Below are 18,669 nucleotides of genomic sequence, written 5' to 3'. Positions count from 1 at the left end.
CTGAAGAAAAACAAAAAAACCTGACACTACCACCCCTCCCTGGCACTACTGAGGGTGTAATACTATGGTGTCATCTAATGTCTGTGTTGCTGTTAGACTGGGAGCTCTGTCACAAGGGCAGAGCTTGTGACATCTACTTCATAGACTGCTCTATTCACATGTCTGACACCTTCTAGGTGCCAATACGTATTTGCTGAATGAAAAAAATATATAAGAAACATTTCACAGTGGTAGAAGCAGCACCCAGAGGACTGATGTGACAAATGATACAGATTGCCTTACTACAAGTTGACATCAGGCACTGGCACAGAGCAGGAGCTCAGAAAGGTCTGGAAATTTGCTCTTTATTAAAGAAGGCTGGTGATGAGAGAGAGTGGTTGGTAGTCCGAGGCGGTAGCAAGATCAAGGAAGGCATTATCATGGCTGGGACATCAGGACATTGTTAGTAGTCCTAAACATAAGCATCTAATTGAGGGAGGGACATAAACGATGCCAGAGAGACACTGAAGATAATTTCTTCAAAATATGGAAAATTATGATTTTCTGTTGTGGAATTTCATATGTTCTTCCTCCTCCCCTTCCAGAGCTAGCAGTGTTTTGATGATTGCTTGGGCCGTCACAGTGCCTTGCTAAACACACTCCCCACCTCCCTTCTGAAAGAGCACGTGTTCCCTACGATGTTCAGTGTGTCTACTTAATGTTTGGCATCTATGTGCCTTGAGAAACTCCAAATGATTCCAGTTAAGCAAAACAGGTCATGAATGTTAATAAGGGAAATTCAAATTGAATTCCCTCCAGGGAAACATCAACATAAAACCAGGTAGACTTTAGAAAGTGGGACTGCATGGAAGCACATCACTTAAAATCACTGTAGACGTGTGTCAGGAGATGTGTTGGAGGAAAGTGTTCTGAATTTGATTACTGGCCTCCTTTATGGATTAATCACTCTGATATTCATGATTTAGAATCAGGAAGAAAGCGCATTACCTCATTACAGGAATTCATTCTGGGAGGCATACACAATTTGCCTCTTTCCCCAGGGATGGGCGGAGGGATGTGTAACCTTGAAAACATTCTTGTGTGTGAGAACTACAGAAAAATATGATGTATTTCTGCATAAGGAGAAGCAGTGGAAAGTTTTTGTTTGTTTGTTCTGTTTGCTTGGGGTTGTTTTTTTTTTTTTAACAAATATAAGTTGACTATGCCAAAAACTACATTACTGATGACTACATCTCTAAGGGAGGCAGTATGGTTTATGGCACTTTACCAAAAGGAAACTGAGGCTCAATGAAGTTAAATAGTATCCAAGATGAATTAACAAATTTGTGGATGTGCTCGGAGTTGATCCCAACATAGCTGTGTAGGAAGGACCAGTTAAATTTGTGAGGCCCAGTGCAAAATAAAAATGTGGAGACCCTTGTTCAAAAATGATACGACTTTGAAGACAGTGACAGCAGATCCTTAAACCAAGTGTGATCCCCTTCTGAGCACAACACCCCTTGTGACTGACTGCACAGGATACTAATGCATCTGGCTGCCCCATGTATAGACACCTCCCAGATTCTGTACGTTTGGACTAGCTCCACTGAAAAAAATTGGGACTTCTTTGATGAGTATTAAATTATGATTATGCCTTAAAATATTGTCTTGAAAAATACTGTCAAACACACTGTATATCAAAAACAGACTTCTACAATGATATCGATAACTGAGTTAGAGATGATTTCAATATTATTTCAGATTGGCTCCTTCTATTTGATATTTACCTGTGAATTGATGCATTAATTTTTTGTCTTTACCATACACTTCACTGAGGAGACCATTTTGAGCCCTGTTTCCATCTAAGTTGATGTCCTTTGTCCTATTCCTGGAACTTACAGGCTGTTCATCAGGAATCTCGGCAGACCCTCACACACACTATGACCCCCTCACAGCCACACCTTTGAATTCCCACTGCTGCTTACCCCACCTGACACAGAGTGAAGACTCAAGAAACATTCATTGAATACATGAATATGGACATGAACTCTAGGAAACTGCAGCAGAATTCCAGATTTTCAAACATGGAGCAAGAATCAGTCACTCTGCAATCAATACTCAGGCAATGATCCAAGGGACCCGTAGAATGGCTCTAAAATTAGATCGTTAGATCTCAAAGAGAGGGCCAGGTCTAAAGTCAGCATTTGAGCCAAATGTCAAACCTGTCCTTGAAAAGTCCTTCAGGAGCTTCAGGTTGGAGCTTCCATGAAAGGTGCACAGAAACCTACTGGGTGAGAAGCTGATGCACATCCCATATCTTATCCCACCCCAGGGCACATGCTCACTGCCTGCCAAGCCGTGCAGTAAATTCCAGTAGGTTAAATGCACATGTGATGTAACTGTTTCTTAAGAGGTAAGTCAGTGCCTTCTCTGAAGGAAGTGTTTATTACTTTATGTCTGCACTGTTTCTTCCCCCTCCTCAGGGGAAGTTGTAAAATCTGAGCTCTGCATTTTATAAGACACTTAGTCTTGTGTTAAAACTTCACCCAAAGTGATTTATCTTGCATCTTGCAACATGTCTCTATCTCACACATTTTCTATAATGAGCATGAATTACTTTTATAGTCAGTAGAAAAAAAAAACTTTACAGGGAGATTTTATACTTAGATCATTTTTTGGTTCTGAGCAAAACATTAAAAGAAAATCTTTCCAGAGCCATGTCCCCATTCACCACCTTCTAGCCTTCAGAGCAGTACAGGAGCCTGGCATCCAGGCTGAACACTAAACTGCTGAAGAGTGTATCTCAGATTCTTACTTAACCTCTCTGGGCCTCAGTGTCCTCATCTGTGAAATGATACTAACACAATACCTTCTCCAAAGAGTTGCTCGTGTGCATTCAGTGTGGTTAGCTAATTAGCTATTACTGCATATGAGTCTGTGTCTTAGGTGCTAGTAGCCTGGATCTCAAACAACCTAGTTCCTTATCTAAATGTGAATAAGAGCAAGTTTTTAAAATCTCTTTAAAATAATCTCAAAATCAGAAAGGTGACATAGCTAGAAGAGTAAGGGATGATATATCGACCTCACTGCACTCCTCAAGGGCTCCAGTGACCACCCCAACTCATGATAGAACAGGATGAAATTTGGCCATGTGGCAAAAAGAGCTACTGAGCTTGACAAGGTCATTCTTTTTTTTTTTTTTGAGATGGAGTCTCGCTCTTGTTACCCAGGCTGGAGTGCAATGGCGCAATCTCAGCTCACCGCAACCTCCGCCTCCTGGGTTCAGGCAATTCTCCTGCCTCAGCCTCCTGAGTAGCTGGGATTACAGGCACGCACCACCATGCCCAGCTAATTTTTTTTGTATTAGTAGAGACGGGGTTTCACAATGTTGACCAGGATGGTCTCGATCTCTCGACCTCGTGATCCACCCGCCTCGGCCTCCCAAAGTGCTGGGATTACAGGCTTGAGCCACCGCGCCCGGCCAACAAGGTCATTCTTTAAACTGTCATTTCTACCCAGTCAACATCCAAAGTAGATTTGAATATCGTACATAGCATTTGGAATCTGAAAATGTTTTCACTTCAACTTTATTAGTGGAAACCTAGTTTTCTAATAATTCTCGATTAAGACCCTGTGCTAATAGATGCTATCTTTGAACCACTTGTCCCTTGGCTTTATGACATCACATTTTCCTATTTTGCGTCCCTGTTACTAGCCCATCTTTCTTGATCTCCTTTTTAGGCTCATCCTCCTTCACCTTATCCCTTAAATATTAACCTTTTCCAAGACCCTCTCGTGGGCCCACTTCCTTCAGACCCTGTCCTCTTCCTGGGTCTCAGTCTGTCCTGATAGTTTCAACCATGATCTTTATTTGCCAATGAACTTGATACCTGTATTGCCAAATCAGTCGTTTCTTCAAAGTCCAAATCCATAGAACTGAATGACTGCCTTCAGAACATCTCCACTTGGATATTCTACAGGTACCCCAAACTCAACATGTCCAGACTGAACTCATCATGCCTTCAAACAGGCTCCCTTATAGCATTCCCTATCTCAGGAAATGGCAGCTGTTTCCACCCAGCTAATCAAGCCAGGAATCTGTGATTAATCCTTAACTCATCTCAGTTCCCTCACTGCCTAAATGTAACCAATCACCACGTTGTCTTAATTATATTTGTTAAATCAGTGCCTGTCAAATTTCTTTTACTGTAAACTAAAACACACATAACTGAAATAGAAGTTTCACAAAACAATTCTTATCATTATATGCAAGGCGCTGTGATATTTTATCTTCTGTTCTCATCTGTTATTGCATTTTAAAATGGTAGTAACCAGTGAGTTCAACCAGTTAGCTCATTTGGAAGCATGGGAGGGAATACCTGATGTGTAGCATTTGCCCACATCCTTGGTGTGAATACTTCCACCATGGTTGAATTCAAACTACCAACGAACCAGCTTGCAAACCACCTAAAGATTTATCAACCAGTTCTCAGGACAATCTCCAGCATGCCACACTCATGACTCAACAGTTTGAGAGACACTGATCTAAGTGTTCTTAAATCTATCGGCTAATTTTTATTCCCAGTGCTGTCATTCCTCTCCTAGCCACCACCATTTCTGATACAACTGATTTAACTCAATCGAATCTATTTCAGATTTATTTCTTATCTTCAAAGACTTTCTATTTGCACACTAGGATGGAGTCTACAATTCTTACCATGGCTTAAAAAGCAACCCATGGTCTGGCGCCTGCCTGCTCCTTCTGCCCTCTTTTCCTTGATCACAACAAAAGTGTTCTCTTCTTGAACTTCGGGAGCTTTCTCTTATTCTCGGTTCTTTAGACATGCGTTTTCTTTTGGCTGAAAAGTTCTTTCCTCCCATTTTTACTCAGTGAATTCTTACTTATCCTTTCTATCACAGTTTAAATGCTACTGTATTCATTCATTCATTTATTCATTCATTCTTCTAGTGTGTGACAGGCATTCTGATAAGTGCTGAGGATCTAAGGAGAGGTAAAGATAAACACAGTCCCTCACCCCACAGAACTTACACTGTAGAGGGGGAGAAACATATTATTTAAATAAAGATATTCAAATTTAAGTATGAATAAAAGAAGTTTAAAAATGAAGGAAAGCCCTAATTCTATAAGAACATATAAAAATCTCTTAATCTGGTGCATCAGAGGACACATTCCCTGAGTAAGGAATAATTGATCAGTTGTACCAGTTGAGCTAATATATAAAGGATACATGTAACCTAATTAGTCTAAAGGGTTGCTAACTGACAGTATAGACATAAAGAAGAATATGTGAAAACCCGCGTTGCAGGAGGTAACATGACAAAATCAAGGAACCAAATGAAAGCCAGTATGACAAGAATGCAAAGAGGAACAGGAACAAGATCCGAGGTGCGGCCAGAGAGACAGGTAGAAGCCACTCTATGAAGAGCACTCTAGACTTTGTTGAAAATTTCTAACAAGAAACCAGGGGTTTTGATATGTTGAAAGCAGGCATATGATGTGTTCATACTTCTGGTTTGGAAGGATCACTCTGGCAGCATTGAAGATGACATGGAAGGGAGCAAAAGTAGATGTAGAGACAAATTAGAAACTGTCACAGTCCTCCAGACAGAAATGCTTCTAACAGAAATTAAGTGATGCATATGGAAAAATCAACATATTGGAGAGGTGTATGGGGTAACCTTGTTAAGATAATAATGGATTGGACAATTTCCTCACGCTCTTCCTTTCCAACTTGGGCCCAGCGGAATGGCTCTCTCAAAGAAGGATGGCGAGAAGAAAAAGGGCCGTTCTGCCATCAGGAGTTGGTGACCTGAGAATACACCATCAACATTCGTAAGTCATCCGTGGAGTGGACTTCAAGAAGTGTGCCCCTCGGGAATTCAAAGAGATCTGGAAACGTGCCACGAAGGAGTTGGGAACTCCAGATGTGCACATTGATACCAGACTCAACAAAGCTGTCTGGGCCAAAGGAATCAGGAATGTCCCATACTGAATCCATGTGTGATTGCCCAGAAAATGTAAGGATGAAGAGTCACCAAATAAGCTCCACTTTCAGAAATCTACAGTCAATGTGGATGAGAACTAACTACTGATCGTCAAATACATCAAATCAAGTTATAAAATTGTAAAAAAAGGAAAATGGATTAACTAAATGTGGTGAAAGAGAGGGAAGTATCAAAGATGAAAAGATGACCTGCAATGTTTGAGTTACGAAACTGAATGAATGATGGTACTATTTGCAGAAATAAATAATACTGAGGTGTGGGGAGAAAGAACATGACTTTGGCTTTAGATCTATTGAGACTGAGGTATCCTTAAGATGGGCAAAACAAGATGTCTTAAAAACAGTTTGATAAACTGTCTAGAATAGAGGAGAGATCTGGGGGATATAAGTTTGTGAAATGGCTGTGTATAAGTAGTGAACTGATGCCATAGCCATGAATGAACTCATCAACTGAGAATGCATAAGAGAAATCAGTTTAGAAACCAAGACTTGAGCAAATCCAACAATTAGTGGTAGGGTAGTGAAGGGTGCATTGACAAAGGGAAGAGGAACAGCCAAGTGGTAGGAGGAAAACCAGGAGAAATTGACGTCAAAGAAACCAGTGTCTTTTGGTTGAGTAACAAGAAGAGATGCCAGACTGCTGTAGGTGAAAGAGTGAGTGCAGAGTACGGATACGGAGTCAGTGAATGTGCACCACTTATTGGAGAAGTTTGCCTTTGAAGAGGAGAGACATGAGTAGTACTTGTGAAATACGTGGAAACTTTTGGTTGTGCTTTAATGAAAGGCATTTGAACATATTCATCAACTATGAAAAACACTGGTTTGAAAGAAAGTTAAATATACAACAGAAAGACTAAAGGCAAGTGTGGCGTTTAGAAAAAGGTGTGGGGACTGATCCCTGCGTACCCATAGCACCCCTACACTTACCCTTTTTAATTCTGACTACACTTTTAATTACTTCTTAATTATCTGTATTTCTCATTGCACTGTACTCCATGAGGACAGGAATTAGCTCTGCCTCATTTACTTTTTTTCATTGATACATAATAGATTTATACAGTTTCAAGGTACATGTGTAATTTAATTCATTCCCATAACCCATTTACTTTCCTATCACTTGTGGGTAGCAAAGCACTCAGGTAGGAGGCATGAATAAATGTTATTTTTTAAATTATACATTAAAGTGAATGAAATTGGAGGTACATTTAATAAAATAGACAATCCAAAAATCTTATTATACTAATATGTGCATATATATGTATGCATACATATCGTGGCTGTTGATTTCTTAGGCTAAAATTAGAATTGGTACTATGACCATAAGCATATGTTATTTGGGCACTAAGACAAGAAGACCTTAGAATGAGAGAAATTAAAAGTCAGCCAAGAACTAGGAACTCTCCAGATAGATGGGCAAGGCCATGAGTCATCTTTATGCGGAGAACTGAGCCCTGATAAAAATCAATGAAACAAATGGTGAAAGCACAACTTGTTAAGACAAGTAGATGCATCATTCACACCGATCCAGATGAAATCCCAAAAACAAGATTTCTTTATGAGATGGTTTGATGACCTACCAAGTTAAGAAAAAAACAAACTGAACAAACAAGAAATGCTCACTTCCATTTTGGAGACAATATTGAATGCCTCATTTAGGCAAGAAAGTGCACGCAGCAAAAAAGAAATCAGATGTGCATTTCTTTCCTGGGTTTGCCAGTTTAATGATAAGTTCTTTAGCCTGATCTCAGTTTCTTTGCCTGCTTAAAGGGAATAATCATACCTAATAGGGTGGATGTATAATGTAAAGGAAGTTACTTATCATGTTTATTAGCACCACACTCAGAATAGCTGTCTGCTTCTCTGCCTTGTAGGTTGCAAACCTGAGAATTTCACATTGCTTTGGCAATTCTGACATATTCTCATTTATACCCTATAGGCTCTGATTCATACAATAGTACAATGAGAATGCCATGCTGTATCTAGAATTGCTGAGAAGACTAGATGACATAGTGTGCCAGAGGAGCTTTGTGAAATACAAAGAACTACTTAAACGAGTAGTCGGCAGATGAGAGCCCATGTGCCAAATCCAGCCCACCACCTGGATTTTTGTTTGTTTGTTTGTTTTATGACTCAAAAGCTAAGAATGGTTTTTACATTTTTAAATAGTTGAAAAAAAATCAAAAGATGAATATTTCATGATGTGAAAATTACATCAAATTCAAATTTCAGTGTCTATAAATAAAGTTTTATTGGAACACATCCACACTCACTTGTTTACATATTGTCTATGTCTGCTTTTGCACTCAATGGCAGAGTTGAGTAGTTGTGATAGAGAACATATGGGAATATTTACTATCTGGTTCTTTACAGAAAAGGTTTGCCTAGTCCTGCCTTAAATTAAATATCGTGACAAAAATCATAAAGATTTTAGGGATTTTTTGAGATTTAAAAAATGTGTAAGTTATTGGCAAACTGTCTGCCATATAGTAATGTCTCAATAAACAGATGTTGCTGTTTATGTTCTTTCATTGGGTTATTAATTCAACAAATAGTTATTGAGTGCATACTCTGCCGAATACTGCTCCAAGGGCCACAGAATACAGCGATGAACATACTTGGACAAAATTCCTTTGCTCGTTGAACAGACAATAAACAGATAAATAAAAATAAGTAGAGTATATTATATGGCTTGGAGAAACGTTAAAGGGAGAGAGAATAGAGAGTTTGAGGGTAGAGGTTGCCATTTTTCAATGCAGTGGACAGGGAAGACATCACTGGAAAGGTGACATTTGAGTGAAAACCCAAGGGACACAAGGGAGCCAGGGGGTGCTGTGAGGGTGGTAAGGAATCATGTTCCAGCCAGGTGAAAAACACAAAAGCCTGGAGACAAAGAGAGCTTAGTGTGTTCGAGGAATGCCAAGGAGTTGATGGGCTGGAGTGGTGGGGAATGATGGGGAGAATAACAGGAGATTAAGTCAAAAAGTGTGGGGCAAGCTTAGATGGGGCCTTGAAGAACTCTCTAGGGACTCTGGCTTTTTCTCTGAGTAGGAGAGGAAGCAAGAATTTTGAGCAGAACAGTGGCATGTCCTGACTCACATTTAATCCAGATCCATCCGGCTGCTCCAGTGCAAACACCCTGTAGCATAGACTGATGAAAATTTTATAAGTTGATTTGCAACATCAATTACAGCTTAATGGTATTAAATTGGGAGAATATTGCATATTCTCTCCATGGAAATTAATAAACCACTTGATGGGTACACAGCGCCTTTCTTACATTATTTAAGACAATGTCAGAATGATGAAACTGCTTCTAATTTATGGACAAACAATATGATATCTCAGAATCCCATAGGGTAGTTCTAACCATTTAATTTTTGGTGATTCTCACGACTGCTTCAGCTTTTCTAACAGAATATTTTGACTAACACGGCCTCCTTTTTGGATAACAAGCCTTTCGTTTGGACAGTGATTCGGGACCCTGGACGGACCTAGTGAATGCCTCTTTCCTGTAAGATTGTTCCTCAATCTTTCTTTCATTACTGCCTCCCCTACCAAGGAACCTTTGTAGACATGTTTTTTCCCGGATTTCCACCACAGGAAAAATTTTTATTGTGCTAAAATATATATAACATAATATTTATCATTTTAACCATTTGCAAGTATACTATTTAATGACTTTAAATGTATTTATAACATTGCGTAGCCATCACCAGTATCTATACCCTAAATTTTCTCATCATCCCCACATAAACTCTGTTCACATTAAACAATAACTCCCTATTCCCCACTCCCTCGAGCCCCTGGTAACTGATAAATTTGCCTATTCTAGGTACCTCATATAAGTGGAATTATACAATATGTGTCCTGGGTCTGGCTTATTTTGCTTAGCATAATATTTTCAAGGCCCATCCATGTTGTAGCAGACATTTCACTCCTCTTTATGGCTGAGTAATATTCCATTGCATACATATGCCACATTCTGGTTATTTGTTCATCAGTTGATGTGTTTCTATATACATATATGTACATCTCTGTGTAAGTATATATGTGTGTGTGTGTGTGTATCTGTGCTTTCTACATAAAAAGTATAAAATTTTTCTATCACCAACCCCAGAATGAATTTTTACCTGCAAGAGGAGGGGGTTATCACCCTCATTGATAATGCAGGTTCTCAGGTATGGATTTCCTGCCCAAAATGAGGTACATGTGTAAGTAATGCTTTACTATTACTATTATTATTATATTATTATTATTGAGACCAGGTCTCACTCTGTCACCCAGGCTGGAGTGCAGTGGCGCTATCTTGCTCACTGCAACCTCCACCTCCCAGGTTCAAGTGATTCTTGTGCCTCAGCCTCCCAAGTAGCTGGGATTACAGGCACGCACCACCACACCTGGCCAATTTTTGTATTTTTAGTAGAGACGGGGTTTCACCATGTTGTCCAGGCTGGTCTTGTACTCCTGACCTCAGGTGACCCACCCTCCTCGGCCTCCTAAAGTGCTGAGATTACAGTTGTGAGCCACAGTGCCCTGCTGGTAATGTTTGTATGTAGATAAACTACTTAGAGTGAAGCCATGGATAAGAAAAATGACCTCAAAACACATAAGTGTGAAAAGTCGTCATTATTCCCAATGCAGTAGAGTTTTCTGTATTTTATTTAGTCTTCACAATTGCCAACGTTTTATAAAGGAATGAACTCAAGAATGTTTTGGAAAACAGCTGTAAGCAGTCGTGTCAGGGCTAAGCCAATGGAGCCGATATTCTAATTAAGCTTTTGAAAGCAGTGGCGATTCATGATGTTACTATTTCCAGAGTCAAAAATACTTCTGGAACACAAAGAGAATGATTAAGGAAGTATGTAAAATAGGGAAAAAATGAAATCAGTGTTATATCTGAAGATCAGGGGTGGGAAGCTGGTACCTGCCAGGCTGTGGATGGTTGTGCCAGGATATGGCATGATTGTTGGTGTCTACTTGGAAAGCCATATGGCAGGGTATCTGGCACATGCTCTCCCAGGTCTTATTCTCAGGTGGTTGCCCAATGCCATATTGTCTCATTCTGTAAAGAAGAGATTTAAAAGATCGTTTAACAGTGTTAATAAAGTCAACCATTTCAAATAACCTGACCAGAACCCTTCAAATGTCATCAAAGACAAGGAGAGACTGAGGAACTCCCAGAATATGAGACTGGAGAGATGTGATGACTGAAGACCATGTGGGGTCCTGGACTGGATCTTAGAACAGAGAAAGGACGTTCACAGGAACACTGGGAAATTCTGAATAAAGCCTATAATTTCATACTGTCATGTCAATGTTAATTTTTTAATTTTAGTTAATTGTTCCAGATTATACAAGGTGTTAACATGAGGGGAAGCAGAGTGTGTTGTGCATCTTCTGTGAGTCTAAAATTATTTCAGAAAAAAAAGTAAAAGAAAATAAACAACAACCAAGTTTCTGGTAGCTCCTGAGTATCAGAAGCAAACTCGAGACTGGCAAATGCTGAGGCGTGGTGAGAGTGAGGGAGTGTATCTTCGCACCGTAGCAGCCTTGATGCCTGCCATAAGAGTGACTCCTGTCCTTGTTTCCTTTCCGATTCCTTTGCAGGGTGTGCTGGGTGCATCATGTAACTGGCATGTGGGTGTACCCTTTCCTGGAACACATTGGCCCAGGAGCCAGAATCATCTTCTTTGGGTCTACAACCATCTTAATGAACTTCCTGTACCTGCTGGGAGAAGTTCTGAACAACTATATCTGGGATACACATAGAAGTAAGTATTATTGCCTGAGGGGACACAAAACGAGAATTACTGCCAACAAGAGTATATTCAGAGACTGAAGGAAAATTCCACTGGAGCCTTCTCTTTCAGCCTTCACACAGGATCTCCTATGAAGAGTTCCATTTTTATAACTACAGTATGAATTTAAGAGCTGCTGACAGTTACCCGAAAGGTTTACCAGTCACTTAGACTTATTTGCTAGTAAAACATCCAAATCTAAAGAGGAAAGAGGCATGTCTATAAAATTTTATAGGAAAAAATACAGTGTTAACAAAAATATATACATTAGGGAAATTTGTCCTCATCACAACACAATACTGCCTTAGTTAGCTAAAGGGACCCCAAATTAAATAGTTACATTATTAAATGTCACCAGTCTCCTTTAAAGTCACCCAGGTCTTCACTTTCTCTGTGGGTGCAGTCACCTGGGAGAGGTCTTACTGCCATTCTGCTAGAGCTCTAAGCAGTGTGTGATCCTCCGGCCACTTTGACTCACCAGTGGCTGTCATATGGAAGATCTGAAAGTGGCAAAGAGGTACAAGCAGTAAAAGATAACATTTCATGGCTGCAAAAAGTCTCTTAACCTGTGATTCGATTTCTCTTTTGTTTCCATGTATGACAGAGCCTCCATCTTGGCAAGGCACGTAATCTTATCCAAGCTGTGCAAAACCTGTCCAAAGTGTATGTAAGATAATGCAAAAATTGAAAAGTGGAAAAAGCACCAGCACAGACATGTAGTGATTGAGTTCTGCATGAAAATACATCCAAAGGCAAGAAGGTTTGGAGATTTTAGAGAGCCCTGGCTCTCTCTTCTGACACAGTCACAGCATTCTAGACAGCACCAATAAATGGACTCTGTGACACAGACTTTGAGCACTCTGCTTTGTGCCAGACACCCTGCCAGGAGCTCAATCAAATCAGACAAATAAAGCACAGTGAATGCATGATTACTGTGCGTGGTTACTGAATCAGACTTTTCTGTGTGTGGATCCTCTAAGCTTGTACGCATCAGGGTATTGGCCAACGTTAAATGGCCCAGAGGAATTTGAGGGTTTCTTTTCTCAGCAACTTCTGATTTTAATAAATGTTCTATTAGAAAAAGTATCAACATTTTTTATTCTGTTCAGGCCACAGCTTAAGGGACCGGAAACTAATCTTGTAATAATGTCCCACCTGTTCAATGGAACTAGTGATCTTTCTCCACTAATTTACTGAAGTATTTAGTTAACTGACAAAAATATTTTGAATACCAAAGATAAACTTTTCTCAGCTTCTTGGGAGAAAGGTTGTATTTAAACTTAAATGAATGTGCCCAATATATGCTATTCAGGAAGTACTTAAGTACCTGCCACGCTTGACTTGATTGATTTGACAGTCATTTGGCCATAGTTCTACTACTTCTGTGAGAAGATGACCTGAAAACCAGAAGAGAGAAATATCCCCTCTACATTATTAACTTTATGTACGTAAGACCATCTGGTTAGTTCCACAGAGACAGATGTTTTGGGCCAAGTCAGTATCGTCCTCATTTATAAGAGGGGTCACAAACTGATGGCCTGCCCCAACTTGTACCGATCAAGTTCTGTTAGGCCTACATAGTGGAATTTTTGTTTTTGAATCAGTATTTTAAAATTGGGAGATATCACATAAGGGCCAGATTTTCAGCTTCTTAAGATATATTTTAAGATTTGGTGGCCGGGTGCAGTGGCTTATGCCTATAATCCCAGCACTTTGGGAGGCCAAGGCGGGTGGATCACGAGGGCAAGAGATCGAGACCATCCTGGTCAACATGGCGAAACCTCGTCTCTACTAAAAATACAAAAATTAGCTGGGCATGGTGGCGCGTGCCTGTAGTCCCAACTACTGGGGAGGCTGAGGCAGGAGAATAGCTTGAACCCAGGAGGTGGAGGTTGCAGTGAGCCAAGATCGCGCCATTGCACTCCAGCCTGGGTAACGAGCGAAACTCCATCTAGAAAAAAAAAAAAAAAACATCTGGAAACATGGAGCCTACTGTTCTCTTCTGGTGACAGTGGTTTAGGATAGCATATCTGTTATCCTGTGGCTGGGCATGGTGGCTCACACCTGTAATCGCATCACTTTGGGAGGCTGAGGTGGGTGGATCACTTGAGGCCAGGAGTTCAAGACCAGGCTAGCCAACATGGTGCAACTCCGTCTCTACTAAAAATACAAAAATGAGCCTGGCGTGGTGGTACATGCCTGTACTCTCAACTACTTGGGAGGCTAAGGCACGAGAATCGCTTCAACCTGGAGGCAGAGGTTGCAGTGAGCCGAGATCATGCCACTGCACTCCATCCTGAGCCACAGAGTGAAACTGTCTCAAAAATATAAAAAAGAAAGAAAAGAAAAAAGAATTGAGTATCAGTTATCCCCTTTAGATGACTAATTTTCCCTCGGTCTCACCTGGCCACTTTACTCAGTCACAGTCACATTAGCTGCCTGGTTCTATTAGTTGCTGAGTTGACAACTACTCACTAAAAGCAGTGTGTTAGGATGAACTGAGGACATGGGAGTACAGCACTACAACACGGAGTATTTCACATCAGTTACTATACAGTCCCCCAAGAAGAAGGAAGATTGCATTGCAGCCACCCTCCTTTCCATAATGGTTTTTAATAGCGCAACTCCCTCTACTTGGGTCACTTATGTTAGCTACAACTTCAAGATAAAAAATCACACTATTACGGAATCTAATAGCGAAAGAAAGACTAGAAGTCATCTAAACCAACCCTTTTTTTTCACCATTGGCCCAAAAAATCTTAAGTGACCTTCCAGAATAGATAATGGCAGAGCCGGTGCCTTCTAACTGATGTTCAGTCCAGTCTCCAAATGTCCCCTTTGTATAAGGATACCAGTTGTATTTAATTAGGGCCCACTCTGTTGATCTCATTCGTAAACACCCTATCTCCAATAAAGTCACATTCTGAGATCCTGGGGATTAGGATTTTAATGTATAAATTTGGGAGGGGGGACACAGTTCAGTTGATAACACTTCACTCTCTCCCCACCAGAATACATGTCCTTCACCCAGTGAAAATATTCCATCCCAACAACCCCAAACGTCTTTCAAACATCAACTCTCAAGTCCAAAATCTCATCTTAAATATCATAAAAATTGGGTATGCGTGAGACTCGGGGTATGAGTGAGATTCGGGGTATGAGTCATCCTGAAGCCAAATTGTTCTCTAGCTGTGTGTGAACCTGGGAAACCAGACAAGTTATCTGCTTCCAAAACAGAATGGTGGGACAGGCATAGAATATTCATTCCCATTCTGTAAGGGAGAAGTTGCAGGGGGGAAAAAAAGTATCATGGTTTCCAAGCAAGCCTGAAGCTAGCAGGGGAAATTCCATTCAATTTTAAGGCTTGAAAATAATCCTCTTTGGCTAGATGTTCAGTCCTCAGGGCTGGCTCACCGGGGAGGGGATACATAGCCCTACCTTCCAGGCGCAGAAGCCCCGCCCCCTCAGCCCTGAGCTATACAGTTCTACCCTCTACAACCAAGGAAGAGCCAGTCCCTGAACCATCTGTGAAGCCATTGGTCCTTCATTTCATCCTGTGTCTGTCCTTTTCAGTCCAGGCTGTCAATGTTTCTGCTGGTATAAAATTCTAAAAACCTCATCGGCCTCCTATGCAAGTCATGGGTGTCCAAGCAGTCAGACAAGAGGGCACACCACGGATCTTACAGGTAGCCACCCCTCTATTTCTGGTTTCTGCTGCCGAGATTAATTGGATCCGTGAGTCACGTACCTAGTTTTGTTAGCACATGGCTGTCCAGCCACACCCTTGGCACTCTCTCCCAGCCTGAGGTACTGAGGGTTAAGCACTTCAATGCAGGATTTTGGGGAGTGGGGGACACAATTCACAGCTGAAATATTTCTGTACTTAAGCTAAGACTTTATCCCAATTTTAATATATCTGACCAGTCTTACTAAAGCTACATTTTCTAAGACCAGAAATGAGTCTTTTCAAAAGCAAAAGGTTGGGGTGAGGACAGAGAAAGTAGGCAAGCGGGGAGAAAGGAGAGGTCTGTGTGAGCAGAAACCTGCACCTCTTCTCCAGCTGCCCATGCAGGTCATTCCCGCCCAGGCCTAGGGATGTCCCAGCACTGCCCCCTGGTGGAGCCTGTCCTCCCCGCCCCACCGCAGGAAGGCCATGTGACTGACTCCCTCAGCGCTCTGCGGTCTTGTCCCCTCTGGCCCCAAAGGTGTATACTACCTCAGCTTTGTGATAGGTTTCTTCCCACCCTTTGTGTGGAAATTTTATCTCTGGTTCTTGCAAACATTATTTACAGCTGTGTAATTTTTCTCTGTACCTCACAGCTGCCAAACCAAAGTAGGTGGGAAGCCATTTTCGCTCTCTAGGTCAATGAATAACCCCATTCTCCACCCGTGCTTTGGAAGATTCCAGCATTGCTGCCAAGTCAACCCATCTGCAAGATAACGCTTTGGGAAAAATAGACCTTAAAAAGAAAAGCAAACTGCTGTTGGCCCCTGATAGCTTCTTCACATGGGAGGGAACACGGACAGAAGCAGGGCTTCGAGACAAGTGCTGTTTGAGTGGAATCTGTGCTGTTTTCTTCTTTCCTTGGTTACCCAACAACGAAGGTGTGTTGTACCTTCTCCCCAACCCTGTTCCTCCTCCCGTCAGACGTACTCACTCTTCAATTTGTTTTCCTTCATGTGATTTCTGGGAAGGACTTAGGGAAAAGTGCTCCAGATCTCTGCTGGTTCTTTAGCCATTAAAACCAAACATAAAAGACCATCTGGGGACATCCGTGCAGAGCACGTTACCCACATTTCACCACCGCTACTCTGACGGCGCAAAGCTTAAGCTAGGAGCTGGGGGTTGTGTGGTCGGGGAGTCCCTCCTGTTGTGAGTCCTAACATTATGACCCTCTGGGGTTAAACTTTATAATTTTCATATTGTGGAGTCCCATATTTTGTTCTGCTTTCCACTAGTCCAGGCTTCTGAGGCCTTCTGTGTGTTCATTGCTTATTAATTTATTCAACAAAGACTAATTGAGCTCCTGCAATGAGACACACACACTGTGTTAGGTGATGGGGATATGATCAGGAACAGAACAGGGAAAGGACCTACCCTCAGAAAGCTTGCAATTTATCAAAGAATAATAACCAAACCTGCAAAATGGTATTTTAAGTTCTTTTGTTCCATTTTTGCTATTGAAACAAAGAAACTGAGAGTTTGGTATGATTCAAAAAATGTTTAGGTACAAGAAAAAGAGAAGAGAAGCACTTGCGAGATTTAACTATAATTCATAAAAATGACAAACATTTTCATCTTCAGGCCCATGAAACGTCATTGACTATACTCTACAGACAATAGGCAAAGGGTCTTACTGGTGCAGTACATACAAGTTCTTCAGGAAGAAAAACATGATTCTACCAGGATTGGGTTGAATAGAGAGAGAATTTCAGTTTAAGTTTCAGAAGTATGGAAATAAACAGTTCTTGGGGCTAACAAACTCTCTATAAGCTTAAAAAAAAATTGGCTTTTGAAAATCCAGAGTCCTTGCCTTGGGAAGGGACAGGACTAAAGCAAAAATAAATGAAGTCTGTTTGAAACTCATGAGTTGCACATCTCATGTTGCCAGAAGCTGGTTTAAAAAGCATTCTAGCTGGGGTTTCCATGCAAACTCAGGGAGTCATGAATCAACTTGCCGCCTTGTCTCCCAGAGGCCATAGGAGCTGGGTGTGTCCCAGAGATGCTGTGTCCTGATTCTAGGGAAAGGGTGGGAAGAGAGGTCACTGAGGATGTTTCCAGAGAAAGTTGTACATGGCTTTTCTTCTTAGCTAAGAGGGACAGCGGGGGTGTCAGGAGGGTGGATGGGAGAAGTGAAGGCGGATGAGTGGATTTGTGGGTAGTGTTAGCAAACCAGATTAAATAAACTGCTCGTAGTTTAAACTGATGCTCAAATAAAACACTTTGGCTGTATTTCTAGGTATGGAAGAAGAGAAAGAAAAGCCTAAATTGGAATGAGATCCAAGTCTAAACGGAAGAGCTAGATTGAGCCGCCATTGAAGACTCGTTCCCCTTGGGCATTGGCAGTGGGGGAGAAAAGCCTTCAAAGGAAGCAGTGGCATCAGCATCCACCTCCCCCAATGAGGACACCTTTTATGTATAAATATGTATAAACATAGAATATAGTTGTTTCCAAAAGAACTCACCCTCACTGTGTTTTAAAGAATTCTTCCCAAAGTCATCATTGATCATAACATTCTTTCCTTTTCTAGTTTTAAAACCAAAATTGGACATTGGATTTTTATTTTGGCAATTTAACTCCATCTAATTAAGAAAGAAAAAAATTATTGCACTTCTTTTTGAGAACGATGTTGAAGTTAAAGGGGCAGATACAGAATAAGGCCTTTGTGTATTTTGTCCCAAAGGTGGCTGTAATATGAACCTAGGCCACCAAGGGGACCTGAGAGGAAAGGGGACAGATGTTTCCCATTGCAATAATATCACAGTTGCCTCAAATGAGCACTATTTGTAATAATGATGTCAATTTCATTAAAAGCCTGAGTGTATTGAATCTCTTCATTTCATCATGTGGAAGTTTTCCTAGATGCAAATTCTGACCGTAATAAAAGACCAAGCAGCCCTGAACCTGATGTGTGCATGGTGCATCTCAAAATCTTAATAACATTGGTGTCTCCTTTTTATTTATTTATTTATTTTTGAGACAGAGCCTCATTCTGTCACCCAGGCTGGAGTGCAGTGGCGCGATCTCGGCTCACCACAACCTCCACCTCCAGGGTTCAAGCGATTCACCTGTCTCAGCCTCCTGAGTAGCTGGGATTACAAGTGCACACCACCACGCCTGACTAATTTTTGTATTTTTAGTAGA

The 18,669-nt window shown here is 41.0% G+C and overlaps 1 protein-coding gene across 4 annotated transcripts in view; it reads left to right on the top strand.

Moving 5' to 3' along the window:
• The window catches only part of AIG1 (androgen induced 1), a 255,635-nt gene extending 237,207 nt beyond the window's left edge, over positions 1 to 18,428 (top strand). For 3 of the 4 annotated variants that reach the window (XM_064360614.1, XM_012474446.3, XM_064360613.1), the window contains 2 exons: positions 11,613 to 11,776; positions 17,764 to 18,428. In XM_064360614.1, coding sequence (XP_064216684.1) covers positions 11,613 to 11,776; positions 17,764 to 17,801 — 202 coding nt within the window. In that variant the 3' untranslated portion in view covers positions 17,802 to 18,428. Of the gene's footprint in view, positions 1 to 11,612; positions 11,777 to 12,407; positions 12,734 to 17,763 lie in introns of those variants that run through there. The other variant, XM_012474447.3, reaches the window with a different exon arrangement.
• Positions 18,429 to 18,669: the final 241 nt, after the last annotated feature.

This window comes from Aotus nancymaae, unplaced genomic scaffold (genome assembly GCF_030222135.1).
Source record: "Aotus nancymaae isolate 86718 unplaced genomic scaffold, 86718_ANA_hifiasm-v0.15.2.pri h1tg000040l, whole genome shotgun sequence".
NCBI lineage: Eukaryota > Metazoa > Chordata > Mammalia > Primates > Aotidae > Aotus > Aotus nancymaae.
Note: the sequence above shows the minus strand (reverse complement) of the source record. Positions and strands in the feature narration are given on the sequence as shown.